At 38.6% G+C, this 15,337-nt stretch overlaps 1 protein-coding gene across 1 annotated transcript in view; it reads right to left on the bottom strand.

Moving 5' to 3' along the window:
- The window catches only part of VPS13B (vacuolar protein sorting 13 homolog B), a 798,623-nt gene that overhangs the window by 178,213 nt on the left and 605,073 nt on the right, over positions 1–15,337 (bottom strand). The window contains exon 36 of the mRNA XM_060287492.2: positions 8,056–8,451. Coding sequence (XP_060143475.1) covers positions 8,056–8,451 — 396 coding nt within the window. The remainder of the gene's footprint in view (positions 1–8,055; positions 8,452–15,337) is intronic.

The raw sequence follows: 15,337 nt of genomic DNA, 5'->3' as shown, positions 1-15,337 counted from the left end.
ACTATTAAGAAAAAGATCTTTAGGAACTTCCTTGGTGGCGCAGTGATTAGGAATCCGCCTGCCAATGCAGGGGACACGGATTCAAGCCCTGGCTTGTTAAGATCCCACGTGCCGCGGAGCAACTAAGCCCATGTGCCACAACTACTGAGCCTGCGCTCTAGACCCCGCAAGCCACAACTACTGAGCCCGCGTGCCACAACTACTGAAGTCCGTGCGCCTAGAGCCCATGCTCCGCAACAGGAGAAGGCAGCACAATGAGAAGCCTGCGCAGTGCAACCAAGAGTAGCCCCCGCTCACCGCAACTAGAGAAAGCCCAAGCGCAGCAAAGAAGACCCAATGCCGCCAAAAATAGATAAATAAATAAATAAAATTTAAAAAGAAAAAAAAGATCTCTAGTATTTAATTGCTAGGACTGGAAAGTTTCTTCTCCAATAGCATTTTTCACAGTGAGATATTTTCACAGTGAGATATTTTCATTGATAGCATTTTTCTTGTCTCAAATGCCCTTTTTTCTCCTGTCCAAGGAATACTGTTTTAATATGCGTATATGGGAAATGTTTACCAGTTGTCCCTTTTTTTCACCTCAAATGTATCTAAATCTAGAAAAATGGTTCTTTCCCATATCTTTGTTAAAGCTAGGAGAAGAAATAAAAAGCATTGATTCTTTTTTTCTATAGTACATAAGCACACAAAGTCTAGCGCAATGGAACACAATTCTAAAATACATAACCTGGACTTCCCTGGTGGCGCAGTGGTTAAAAATCCACTTGCCAATGCAGGGGACACAGGTTCGAGCTCTGGCCCGGGAAGATCCCACATGCCGCGGAGCAACTAAGCCTGTGTGCCACCACTACTAAGCCTGCGCTCTACAGCCTGCAAGCAACAACTAGTGAGCCCACACGCCGCAACTACTGAAGCCCGCGCGCCTATAGCCCACACTCCGCAACAAGAGAAGCCACCGCAATGAGGAGCCCGCGCACTGCGATGAAGCTCGCCGCAACTAGAGAAAGCCCCAAGCAGCAACGAAGACCCAACGCAGCCAAAATAAATAAATTTATTAAAAAAATACATAACCAGAGGCCAACAGTTTTCTAGCAGTCTAGATTAAGTTTGGAATTGGTAACTAAAAACAATAGGGGGAAAGACTAATCTAGCTGGAGACAAGATTTGAAGGTGGGTATACTTGGGAGAGTGTAATAACTGTACTGGATTTCTCATTAGAAGGGAGCAGAGTCTTAGGAAGACTTCACATTCCCCCAAGAGAACCATATTTACACAATTAACAATTCTTTTGTTGAAACAAAAAGCTTTCATTATTGCATGTAGACACATGTGGGCTGTATAAAAATATAAGAGATGTGTAACCCATGGTAAACACAAAGTAATGATCTTAAACAGGCCAAATCCTTGAACTCGTCATTAATAAATGTCTCTCCTGCATTCAGCTACCCAGGCTGCTGGGAGCCTGTTTTCTTCAAGTACTTCAAACACTGAAATCCAGGAACATTTATTATTTTAATCCATTACAGGCAGTGCTTGATTTAACTTTATTGGTTGCGGTGGTGGTAGTGGTTATAAGTGGGGGGTACAGCAATGTTCTTTTACACATCATTTCAAAAGGGCTTAATTATATTTTATAGTTTGGGCCAGGAATTCTACTTGTTTTTGGTCTAACAAGGTTCAAATGGAGTTCAGGTCGGTGATTAATCAGAAGAAAAAGTCAGAGATGGTTATCTCTCTGCGATGAGCTCATCTCCCTCTATGAAAGGCTGGGCAGGTACATCATGTTCACTGTGCCACAGCACATGAGAGTGCTCTGACATCCGAAGATGGCTACCTATTGGCTGATTTTTACTTTTCAGGCAGCCTGGAAATTAGCACATCGGAAATTTCACCCAGTGGTTACCTTCTAAATTTCTGAAGTTACTATCCTATGTATTTAAAGGCTTCTCATTAAAATCCAAACAGCTATAGTAACCTCACAGCACAGAAAAAATGTACATGAAGAACAAAAATCACGTAACAGACATTAAAAAAAACCCACATAGACCCTTTAGCACAGAAAAATTTAAATATTCCAAATGAAAGATGTAAAGACTGAATTAATATAATTTGGTTAAACAAGAAAAAATAAGTGACCATATAAATATGCCTGAACAGCATATATCTACTAGTGAGTTTTTTTTTTTTTTCTGGGTATGCGGGCCTCTCACTGCCGTGGCCTCTCCCGTTGCGGAGCACAGGCTCTGGACGCGCAGGCCCAGCGGCCATGGGCCCAGCCGCTCCGCGGCATGCGGGATCCTCCCGGACCGGGGCATGAATATGCGTCCCCTGCATCAGCAGGCAGACTCCCAACCACTGTGCCACCAGGGAAACCCCTACTAGTGAGTTTTTTAAAAATATCAAACATTCTTAATTTTTTACCTCTCTTTTTGAGGGGGTGAAAAAAGATAATTTCTAAGATAGTAGTATTAACATTGCTTATTATTGACCAAAATTCTATCTAAACATATATTATCGATAACAATTACAGCCGGGAGACTAAAACTTGTATGCTGGGATTTCTTCTCCATTGCATATGATTTCTAAGAGAGAGGACAAGAAAATTACTTTCCAAGAGAATGTCTTATACATTTACGGTTTTTATTTCCTGCTGTACTAGAGAATAAATATGGAACATTACTTTGAAAAAAAGTTATGAGAATTTTACTTTTTCCACTTATTTCCCATTCAATTTTTAGAACTTCCTATTTTACCTTTTTTGAATGTCTCAATAGCCCACCATTACGCACAGAAAAATATCAATTTTGAAAGAAAATCAGTAATCCACAGGTAATTTAAGAGTAAAAAAAGGACAGCCAGTTCATCAGTAGCAACTTTGAACCTTGTTATAAAGTAATAGGAGGGAATCTGACCAGGATTAATAGTGGTCCTCAGTTCTGGGATGAGGGGTGTCAGGTTACACGGACTCTGGGCCATCTGTTCTGCCTGCCTACATTTTACTTCTGCAAAACTATAAACGCACCTCTACCTCAGGGACTATAGAAAGGCATTAGAATTCTTCTGCTTTTCATTATCAGAAGATTCAGTAACTCACTTCATTGTCAAGATAATCCCCTTTTACTCTTTCTTTTGCGCTTGCGGGGTATGGCCAAAATGACAAATAAAACCCCAGATGTTAACAGACCCAATGAGGTCTCTACCTTTCCTTGAGTGTTGGGTTTAAGCTACTTGAGACACAGTGTCAAAAATGACAGGACCCTGATGCCCACACCCAATATTCATTAAGGTTTGTTAGTGATTTGTATAGCTGTCTACAAACTGTACTTCCACTTCAATCCTCAGTGGCTGTTTAAAAGTTAAGTTTGTCCTCTGGCTTTAACAGTCAAAGAATTCATTTCTTATTGTTCAAGCATTGGAAAAAGATGCTATTTCTTTCTAAAAGTAACAAAAGTCTTTGGGGTGTTGTAAATGGCTTGTTATTGCAATATATTATTTTAGGTAGTCATATATAATTTAATGTTTTATTTCCCCTCAGGCTTACTTGCATTTCTGCAGCATCCAATGGCTATGACAACGCCTTAAGGAGATTTTCCTCAGGAGATCCAGTTGACTCTGGAATGAAAAGCTGGAGCTCCACTTTGTATCAATTAATAACCTGCTTTCACTTTTCAGTACATGAAAAGGAACTCTAGGTTCTTTACATTTTTACTGGTCCTGAATTCAGTGAACATGAAAAGAGGCATTTGTATACATGAAAAATAATGTGGTTATGCTTTCTTTCTTCCTACTTTTGTTTATACACAAAGATAAGTACATCTGGATGACAGAGGCTGGGGTAGTGAAAGTTATTTAAACCACAGCTCTTTGACTAGGAATTCAACTCATTGCTTTCTGTATGGATGAAAACTCCCCTAATTCCCTATGGAAAGGGGATTCTTGCAACTTTTCCCTAATTCTGACTAAAATGCCAGCCAAGATGGCCTCACTTAGGCTCTTTCCCCAACCCTTTGTGCCACCTAACTTGTTCATATCCTATTTCCCTTTCCCTTATCTACATGGAGTTTGCTAATCGGCGTGCCCCCAAGAAAGAGCAAGGCAGCCTAAAGCACAGCTATTTCACAGCCTGAATTGTGTACCCTTGTTTGCAGAAATCTAAGAAGTGCCGCCCTAATAGAGCCATAATTTACTCTGACAAGGAGAGCTAAAGTCTGCAGCTCACTCCCCACCCTGCCTGTGCAAAGTGCTACACTGCTGGTTCAGAATTTATAGCTACATACTTAAGGTTTCTCCAAAACACTATACTTCAAACAGCAAAAAAGACTGTGTGTGTGTGTGCGGGGGGGTGGGGAAGGCTACTTTTAAAAAGGAACATACTACAGAATGGGACAGATTTAATGGCTAGCAAAAGAAATATCTGCCTTAAAATGTTTCAGAAAATAAGATATGATTTTGAAACAAGATTAATTTCGTTATCAATAACATAATCATAGAAAATTTGGCAATATTATACACAATCATAGAGATTTTTGCAATTACACACCAATTTAAAAAAATACAAGCATTACATCTTGTATGTAAAGTTTTAAAATTTAGGGCCATTTTACCACAGACACATGGGAGAACATAAGTATTCTAGCAGAAATAAGAGTTAGGTTATTATAAGTCACTGTTACACTAGCATCTGCAGAGTGGAATTAAAAAAACCCCATGTTCCTTGAAACTCGGATAGTTTAGGGCCACAGAATAGTACAGGAGGCTAAGAAGAACTCAAGGATTTTTTTTTAAGTGGAAAATATTTAACCATTTCGTTTTGTTTCAAATGATGAAAACATTTCGGTGAATAATCTGTACATATTTTGTTGTAAAATCCAGTAAATGAACATAAAAGCATTTCATATTTAAATGTATTGACAATGTCTTGGGGAGAATATTAACTTTCCTCTTTCATTCTTTTATTATTCCCTTTCCACATACACTTCCCATAACCTTATGTCGGTTTAGATGATAAAAAATATAATCGTTAGGCAAACTCAAATATTTTTTGTACTTTTCACAAGTGAAGAAACATGCCTACGACACATTCCCAATTGTGTTTCTCTAAATATTACTTAGAACATAAGATTCCTCTAGCATTACAAATCTATTTCAGCTCCTAAATTAAAACTCATCTGGAAAGGACAGCTTTACCCTGTTTATATAACATTGTCATATAAAGAGTGTTAAAAAAAATATTTCACTAAAAATAGCTTGCGTAAGTTAGGGATTAGAGTAGTTTCTGCTGCTATAATTGTTCCTTTGTAGTTTTTTCCATGATGTTTTTTGCACAATGTTTTTGACTGTGTTTATTAAAGTCAGCACATCAAAAAGGATCAAAGAGAAAGTGAGTGAGAACCAAAGAAACCCCAAGTGTGTTGTCTCATTGGGGAGTTATGCAGATTCGCATAAACAAGTGCAAATTGTTGAGGTTTTAATGAAAATTTTCTACAATTATTTTATCTTAAGTCATTCTATACAATAACATCTGTACAGCAGATGGCTATGCTGTACCAAGGCAATGCTCCTTTTTCTTTCTCTGTTTAATAGTACATCTGAGATGACTACTTTTGTCACTGTGCTCAATTTGGTTCAGCAAATAATTTGAAAAGTGCAGCTGCTGCAGATGGTCACAATAGTTACATAAACTGTAAAATCAAAGACACAGTTCAGTATAACTGTATTAGAGTCAAACTATAAAAATCTGACATTAACTCCACTGAACTCAAAGATACACTAGAAAAATTTTGGGTTGAATACAGAGCGATGTCACTTGAAAAATACAAAAAGAAATATGACTACTGGTAGGACGGTTATTTTATTTTTTTGCTGAGAAATATTTTTTACCACTTACCAAAAATATACCTTAAGTAAACATTTGCATATATTTCATCCAAGTTGCAAAGCCTGAATTTTTAAGATATGCAAATATACAATGAAATTAATGTTCAAAGCTTAAATTTTATTTTACTTTTAAAAAGTTTTCCTTTATTAAAAATCAATTTCTGAAAAATACGTAGTAATTTCTTAATTATAATTTCCTAGAAATCATTCTACAGCAATAACTAGAACTTGCCATGTTACTTCACTTAATTATAATTTATTATTATTTTGCTGACTTTGTTATCTTTTAAACATTTGAACATGCCATCACATCAAGCAGAAATGTAGAGTAAACAGATTTGGTGTTTGTTATACTCTCATAATAAAACTGTTTCTATTAATTAAATGGCTAATTTCAATTTGATCTGATTAGTTGATGCAAATAACTACTTTAGAACATTTGCAGGACACTACATAACGCAGAGTTATACCAAGTATGTCTTAGTCAAAGCTATAGTTTCTACTTCTGCATTTAACTAGATTTAAGAGTATAACTGTAAAAGGATTAAGGGTACTAGCATAAAGGGAAAAAACAAGTTACAAAACCAGAATGAATCTACTATCTTGTAAAGCTCAGTGAGAGGATTTTAATTATATTTTAGAGATATTTACTGAGAATAGACACTATTAAAATTAGATAAAATATGAGTAGCAAATGAATGAAACAAGAAACGAGGATGAATAAAGAAAAGGACCTAGAATTGAGTACAGTACATGTTAAATGCTTTCATTCTGTTTGAGTCCTAACCCTTCCTTACTATGATTAAGGTAAAACTGAAAAGGCGTGGGAATGGCCCCAGCGTTGTCTGGGTTGTAATTTATTTGTGGATAAATCAGACATTGTAGCCTCCAGTGCTTCATAGTCTTTCATGTCCCATGGACCTTACATTTTTCATTTCCAACTTTTAAGACAATAAAAAAAATACAGTGCTTTTAGCTGGCTTGGTCACAAATATTTCTGATGAGAAAGAAATCAATCATTTATTTTTTTGGCCTAAAATTCATACTTCTCAACTACAAAACTCCTTCTTTATCTCTTCAACTACTGTGCCCAAACTGGCTATACAGTTAGTCTCCAGCTGCCACTTAATTACTTTTTGGTAAGCAACTAAGTTGCCTAGTTTCAGGATTTACTTTATCCCCAGCACTATCCTCTAGCCCCACTTCTTTCCTGAAAATTAAAGTGGAAAAAAATGTTTTCCTTTTGCTACTTTTACTTTCAAAGTAAAATTTCTGGCATCATGCCCTGAACTTTAACAGTAGCAGTTTCTGTGAAGGAAAATGGTTATTCCCCACCTGTACCTTGTCTTTTCTCTTCCCCTCACATTCCTTCTGCCTACCCTTTTTGATTCAGTGTGAAAAAGCACATAACAGTTGAGGAAAATGTAGATGTCACTGCCTGTTAGTTTCTCACCTCTCCACCCATCAAGGACATTCAGTTGCCAAGTCCAGGGCTCCCTTGCTCAGCCAGGCACTGAAGCATGGCCTTTCCTTGCAAGTGTTGCTACATGATAGTCCTCAGTGGCATTGTCTTTTCAAAGCTGAACCTTGGCTTCTATCACATTTTGTGCAGCATTCCTGCCACCAGAGCAATTTTTCTTTTTTAAATAAATTGTTACCAGTAACTTAATGTAGCACGTTGGAATCACCTGTAGGGTTTGTTGGAACACACTTTTCTGGGCCCCATGCCCAGACTTTCTGATTCAGGAGGTCAGGGGTAGAGCCCGAGAATTTGCATTTCTAACAAGTTCCCAGATGCTGCTGCTGCTGCTGCTTCTGAGACCACACTTTAAAAGCTACTGTTCTAATGGCTCTCAAAACTTGATATATACTCTGTTCTTCCACTACAGCTATTTTAGGTAAAAAGAAATTTAGGAATGAACAGTTACAAAGACATCTGTAGGAACATGCCTGAAGAGGTAGATAGGAACGGTTTAGTTTACCGCAGTAACATACTTAGGCTTAACTGATTTGTTATACCATTTTCTTTAAAATAAGGCAACAAACCAGAAATGTTCCCAATCTCTAATGGCTCTTGAAACTTTTAAACTCTATTTAATATAAATCTTCAACATTATGCAGTTTTAGATGTTAACAAGTCATTGTCATCTCCCTCTCCCCTTTTCTGTGACTTACCAGGCACTTTTTGCGCTGCTTTGATATTAAGGCTTCCACTGAGGGTTGATAAAGATGCTAACAGGCACGGTTTATTAGGATGGGGGACAGTTTCCATGGAGACCACAATCTGAGTAGTATGAACAGAAATTTTTTGAAAGCAGGAAACCGTTCTCCACACGTTTTCTTGAAATGGAATCTTTTGTGCTCCATCACCATGAACTTTAAGCTTAGACAACTTTCCACGGTAACATTTGGAGGCTGGAAGCTCATCCTTATTCAGCATGGTGTCTGACAGGGCTGAGGTCTCTTTGCTGTGTGCACTTTTTATCTTCTTTAAAAAATGGTTTATCTGATCCAGCTTGGTAAAACTCAGGTTTGCTTTCAAAGGCTTTGATATATCCAAGTTGATGTCTGCTATAGAATTGAAAAGGATAAGAAAATTACTGAAGCTCTCCTATTGAAAATAAGCCTTTACTTCCCTGTCAAGCTCCTATTTCAGTTTCCCAACGCCTGTACTGTGGACTCATTAGGATGTCAGATGTTATAATTCCTTTACTTACCACCTAACCTTTCCATGTAGTTACTTGAAGGAACAGTTTCCCTGGACTACTTATATGCCTACATTCCTGTCTCAATCCATGTGACTGTCTGTCTGTTCCCGACAGAGCAAAGGCCACACACGGACATCTACCTCTGCCCTCCCACTCTGAGGTAAAATTAAGCAGCCTTTCCAGTTTGTTAATGAACTGACATTCTTTCTTCCGAGGTTAAAAGGGCTTCCTTTAGTACCCAGCACAACGTTTGACACGAACACTGGTATTAATAAATACTTGTCCAACTGATTAACTGAAGTAGCCTCCCCTACCACTCTCTGATAAAGTATATGCATTTGTTTCCCCTCTGTGACCCACTAAAACCCAGAAGAGTCCCTACATCTTTCCTTGGACTCTGCGTTGATAAAGTTTCAAATATCTCATCCAATGTAAGACTGAGATTTCTTAAAATCCATTTTACATGTATCATCCACCGGACATTGTCCTTATTTGCCACTTACTCACTTAGTCACCTGACATTAAAACTAACTAGGCCCTATCATTTCTGTTTTTGCCTTCTCACTTCTGTTTTTATTATCAATAAGACATAAGACTGTAAGGGTTGTCAAGGCAGAGCATGCTACTCATGTTTATACCCAGTGCCTGGCACAGTGTGTTTCTCATATGTATGTGTTCAATAAATGGTTGAGTTTAACTGAACCTAACGAGTATTCTTTTCACTGGAGCCTGATGTAATACAAGACATAATCACAGATAAAGCTAGGAAGAACAAAGTTATCAAGCAGATTAAGTTAATATTCTGTCTGTTTTCAATAGGAGGACCTCTTCTCATCTTCCTCAGACGTCAGCACCTTAGAGTTTCCTCCTGGCTACCCAGGCTCGCTCAGGTTACCATCCCTTTTAAGTGTGCCTTTCCTGGTGTTTCTTTAATCAGGCTAAGCAAACTCTGAGTCCTGCTTCTAGCCAGTTGTCCACTGGAAAGGGTCGTCAGACATCTGAGTCACCCTTCTGCAATACTAAAATGTTCCCTGCTCCCTACATTCATTTAAACAGGACAACACCCTAATTTAAAGGAATTATGTTTCTTAACATCTTTATTGACATATTAATTCATATCATACAATTTACCTATTTAAAGTACACAATTCAATGGTTCTTAGTATACTCACAAGATTGTGTAATCATCACCACTATTTAATTCCAGAACATTATTACCACCACCAGGGGAAAAAAAAAGTTCCCATGCCACTTAGTGGTCCCTACCCATTCCCCACTTCCAGCACTCAGGCAACCAGTAAGCTAATTTCTGTCTCTATAGATTTGCCTATTCTGGGCATTTCATATAAATGGAATCACACAAAATCTGGCTTTTTGTGTCTGGTTTCTTTCAGTTAACATAGTAGAAGTTTTTAAGGTTCATTTGTGTTGAATCATGTATCACCAGTATGTCATTCCTTTTGATGGCTGACTAATACTCCATCATATGGATATACTACATTTTGTTTATCCATTATCAGTTTATGAACATTTGGGTTGTTTCCACTTTTTGGCTATTATGGATAATACTGCTATGAACATTCATGTGCAAATTTTTTTTGTGTGAACATGTTTTCAATTCTTTTAGGTATCTACCTAGAAGTGGAATTGCTGGGTCATATTTGATTACAGCAATCCTAGTGGGTATGAAGTGGTAACCCATTGTGATTTTGATGTGTATTTCTCTAACGATTAATGATGTTGAGCATTTCTTCATTTCTTCAGTTGTAGTGGGTATGAAGTGGTATCCCATTGTGATTTTGATGTGTATTTCCCTAATGATTAATGATGTTGAGCATTAATGTTATTGGCTATGTGTATATATTCTTGAGAGAAATGTCTATTCACACCCTTTGCTCATTTTTAAATTGGGTTATTTGTCTTTTTATTAAATAGCATGAGTCTTTTATGTTGATATATTCTGGATACAAGTCCCTATGAGATATAGGATTTGCAAATATTTTCTCCCATTCTGTGGACTGTCTTTTCAGTTTTTTGGATGGTATGATTTGCAGCATGAAAGTTTTTAAGTTTTGTGAAGTCCAACAGATCTATTATTATGCTTGTGCTTTTGGTGTCATATCCAAAAACCATTGCTTAGGGGGCTTCCCTGGTGGTGCAGTGGTTAAGAATCTGCCTGCCAATCCAGGGGACACGGGTTCGAACCCTGGCCCAGGAAGATCCCACATGCCGCGAAGCAACTAAACCCATGAGCCACAACTACTCAGCCTGTGCTCTAGAGCCCGTGATCCACAACTACTGAAGCCCGTGTGCCTAGAGCCCGTGCTCCGCAACAAGAGAAGCCACCGCCACGAGAAGCCCGTGCACCGCAACGAAGAGTAGCCCCCGCTCGCCGCAACTAGAGAGAGCACGTGCACAGCAACGAAGACCCAACGCAGCCAAAAATAAACAAATAAAATAAATTTATAAAACAAAACAAAACAAAAACATTGCTTAACCCAAGGTCACAAAGATTTACAGTTATGCTTTCTTTTACAAGTTTTATAGTTTTACCTCTTACATGTAGGTCTATGATTGCTCTTGAATTAACTTTTGTGCTTTGTGTGGTATGGGTCCAACTTAATTTTTTTTTGCATGCAGAAATCCAGTTATACCAGCACCATTTTTTTTTTTTTTTTTTTTGCCGTACGCGGGCCTCTCACTGTTGTGGCCTCTCCCGTTGCGGAGCACAGGCTCCGGACGCGCAGGCTCAGCGGCCATGGCTCACGGGACCAGCCCCTCCGTGGCACAAACCCGTGTCCCCTGCATCGGCAGGCGGACTCCCAACCACTGCGCCACCAGGGAAGCCCCTACACCAGCACCATTTTTGAAAGGAATTATTTTTGACTTGTAGAATTTGGGGTACTCAAAGAGGCTGGTGGGCAAATATTTTAGGGAAATTGGATGATTCAAATGATTCATACACTGTCCGGCTCTGCCTGCAAATTCTTTTATGAGGGCTTCGAAATTCTGTGGCCTCACAGAAAATAATACCACCTTTTACCACAGTGAAAAAAACAAACAATCTTAACAGATGATAGCAACAACGGGAAAACAAGACAAAGCTAAAGCAGAAAGAAGACTCAGATGTCGGGGCCAGAAGCTACCTGCTTTTGCCTGGATTCATAACGTGAGATTGAAACTAAGCGTCAGAAGTAGCCATAGAAACAGTTTATTGACCTACTCAGGAAGTTGCCCAAATATCCACCTATACTAACTGCTGAGCCTAAGGGATCCCTTTTCCCCGACTGTAAACTGGCAAAACATCCACGGAATGGTATATATGAGAGTTGTTGACTACTATCTCAATATGGATCCTTGTATCTCAGGTATGGTAGTCCCAGTGACACAGGAAACAAACAAACAAAAAGCCAGAAAAGCTATACCTCTGCTTAGTTGTCTAACTTGTCCTTTGAGACTCAGTCCTTGAGTCTCAAAGACTCCAGGAAGTCTTTCTTGACCCCTGAGGCCAAGTGAGGTGCCTCTCATCCACTGCTTTCAGAATGTCCTGTTTATTGTACCATCATCAGGTACCTAGTCATATTATTTTTATAGTTACTGCTTAGGTATCTGTCATAGTCCAGCTAACTGTGAACTCCTGAACAATAAGGACTGTTCTACATCTTAATATTCTGAGTGCCGAAACTACTGTTTGGTCCACTGGAAGTACAAAACAAACATTTTATGATGTAGTGAAGGAAAAAAAAAATGAATGATTTTTTCCTTCCTACTGAACTCCCACAGGCTCATCAAATCACTTCATCCAGAACAATCCATTACCTCCTCTCACACATGCTATATTCCCTGTCTCAGTTAATGACTCTAATCTACCAACTGGCTCAAATAAAAAATCTGACTTTTTGACTCATTTCATTCCCTCTTTTCCTGGTCCAAACCCACTCAGTGATTAAGTTCTGTCAATTTTACTTCCAAAATATTGCTTGAATCGAATCTCCTTCTCTCGAGCATTCCAGCCACTCCCCAGGTTTTCCCTCCATGCCTTTGATATTGCTCAGCTAATATAAAGCCTCCTAAAAGGTTTCTCTGTCTAGACCGATTCCTGTTAATCCAGTCTCCAGAGTAATTTCCAAATGATTTGTTTCTAATGTGATCCTGATTGGCTCACTATTGCTTAAAACTCTTTAATGGTTCTTCTTTACCTATGGGATAAAAGATGAAGCTCCTTAGAATGGAAAAAAAGGTCTTGCCTTTCCTTATCTGCAGCCGTTGCTCACCTCAAATATTAAAGCTCCAGAAATATCAAAGAGTTTATAGAGCCCACTCCCCCCAGCCCATGCTATGTCATACCACAAGACCTTTGATCATGTTGCTCCTTTGTCTAATATACCTTTTCTTTGCCTAATGCATAATCTTCAGGATACTGCTCAGCATGTTCTCCAAGAAGTAGTTCCACAAAGCTGGCCCTGCATAAGTATCTTTTTATGAGATTATGTCTCTCACCAATAGAGAAGATCCTTGAGTGTACATTTTTCATCTTTAATACTTAGCATTGGGCCTCAAACTCAGCATGAAGTACACGTTTGGTCAGTTCATGTTGGAGCACCCTGAAACTTTCTAATCTGGTTCTATGATAGGCAGAATTCTGAAGATGACCCCCTTCTCCCAAGATTCCTCTCCCCTGGTTATTGAATCAAACACTAATCTAGGTACTGCTATGCTGAAAGGGATTTTTATAGGTGTGATAAAAATCCCAGGTAAATTGAATTTAACACAGAGATTATCTGGTGGGCCTGATCTATTATACAGGCCCTTTAAAAAGTACATGAAGGAGGAAGAAGGGGAAGTCAGAAAGATTTGAAACGTGAGAAGGGGTCTATGATATGTCATTGCTGCTTTGAGGATGGTAGGGGTCATGTGAGAAGGAATGGGCACCCTAAAGCTGAGGGAAGGAAGCACTGGCCAGCTGCTAACAAGGAATTAGGGACGTGAGTCCTATGGACACAGGAACTGGATTATGCAAACAAATGGAATGAATTTCTAAGTCGATTCTTCCCTGGAGCCTCTAGATTAGAGCCCAGCCCAACGGACACCTTGATTTTGGCCTTGTAAGATTCTGAGCAGAGAATACAGCTAAACCCAACTGGACTTCTGACCTGCAGGATTGAGATAATAAATTTGTATTGCTATAAGCCACTACATTTGTGGTAATTTGTTATGCATCAATAAAAAACTAACACAAACTCCATACGCATATTTACCCACATAATATTTCCTGTTTCTAATGTGATCATAAATGAAGTTTCAAGGCCTAGGAATGTTTGTCCTAGCTTCTTTCACCTTTTCCCCCCAGAGCAAAAATATCTAATATACTTTGCTCTTCTCTTTGTTCGTTGCCAATTCCCTCTCTTTAAAAATTACTTCAGGGTTCCAGGAAAGATGGAGCCCTGTCTCTCCCACTTTATACAGCTATAATATCTGGAGAGATTACAGCTAAAAAACCTATACAGAGGGCTTCCCTGGTGGCGCAGTGGTTAAGAATCCATCTGCCAATACAGGGGACATGGGTTCGAGCCCTGGTCCGGGAAGATATCACATGCCACAGAGCAACTAAACCCACACGCCGCAACTACTGAGCCTGCACTGTAGAGCCCGTGCTCCGCAACAAGAGAAGCCACCATAGTGAGAAGCCTGTGCACTGCAACAAAGAGCAGCCCCTGCTCGCCACAACTAGAGACAGCCTGCGTGCAGCAACAAAGACCCAATGCAGCCAAAATTAATAAATAAATAAAATAAATTAAAAAAATAAGCACAAAGCTTAATTAAAAAAAAACCAAAAACAACAAAAAACAAAAGCAAACAACAAAAACAACCTACACAGAGCAGCTATTTGAGGATTTTGAAAAGTAAATGTTAACAGGTACACTGGGGAAGATAACTAGATTTTAAAATACCACCAAAAGGTAGTGTGTTTCTCATTTTTCTTCTGATATTCCATAGCCTGGGGCAGCCCAAAACCTGAAGGTGGGCATCAGGTGTGGATAGAGGGAGTAGTAGGGGACACCCTCTATTTCTGGCTTCAGTAATGGGAAGGGAATTCCTAGTGCCCGCAGGGACTAAGAAAATGCCTCATTTTTTCCTTCTTTTTCTTGTACCACAGAAAATAGGAGACAATACTCCTAAATTCATTTTATGAAACCATCATTACTGATACCAAAACTAGACAGAGACAGTAAAAGAAAACTACAGACCAATATCCCTAAAAAACAGAGACATAAAAATAAAAATCCTCCAAATAAATTTAAAAAAAATCAAGTAACATAAGAAACTAATAATATACCACAACCAAGAGGGGTTTATCCTGGGACTACAAGGCTGGTTCAATATTAGAAAATCAATCAAAGTAATGGTATTACCAGTTTACAAAACAATAAAACATGATCATATCAATTGATGCAGAAAAAGCTTTTAAAAAACCAATATCCATTTATGATAAGAACTCTTAACAAACTGTCAATAGATGGAAACTTCCTTAACCTGATAAAGTTCACAGATGAAAAACCTATAGGTAATGTCATACTTAATCATGAAGGATTGAATGCTTTTCCCCTAAGATCAGAAACAAGGCAATGATACTCATTCTCACTACTCATACTCTGTATTTAATCCTAGAGCTCCCAACCAGCTCAATAAGGCAAGAAAAAGAAATAAAAGGCATGAAGATTGGAAAGAAAGACATAAAATGATGTCTA

Source organism: Globicephala melas, chromosome 17 (assembly GCF_963455315.2).
Source record: "Globicephala melas chromosome 17, mGloMel1.2, whole genome shotgun sequence".
Taxonomy (NCBI): domain Eukaryota; kingdom Metazoa; phylum Chordata; class Mammalia; order Artiodactyla; family Delphinidae; genus Globicephala; species Globicephala melas.
Note: the sequence above shows the minus strand (reverse complement) of the source record. Positions and strands in the feature narration are given on the sequence as shown.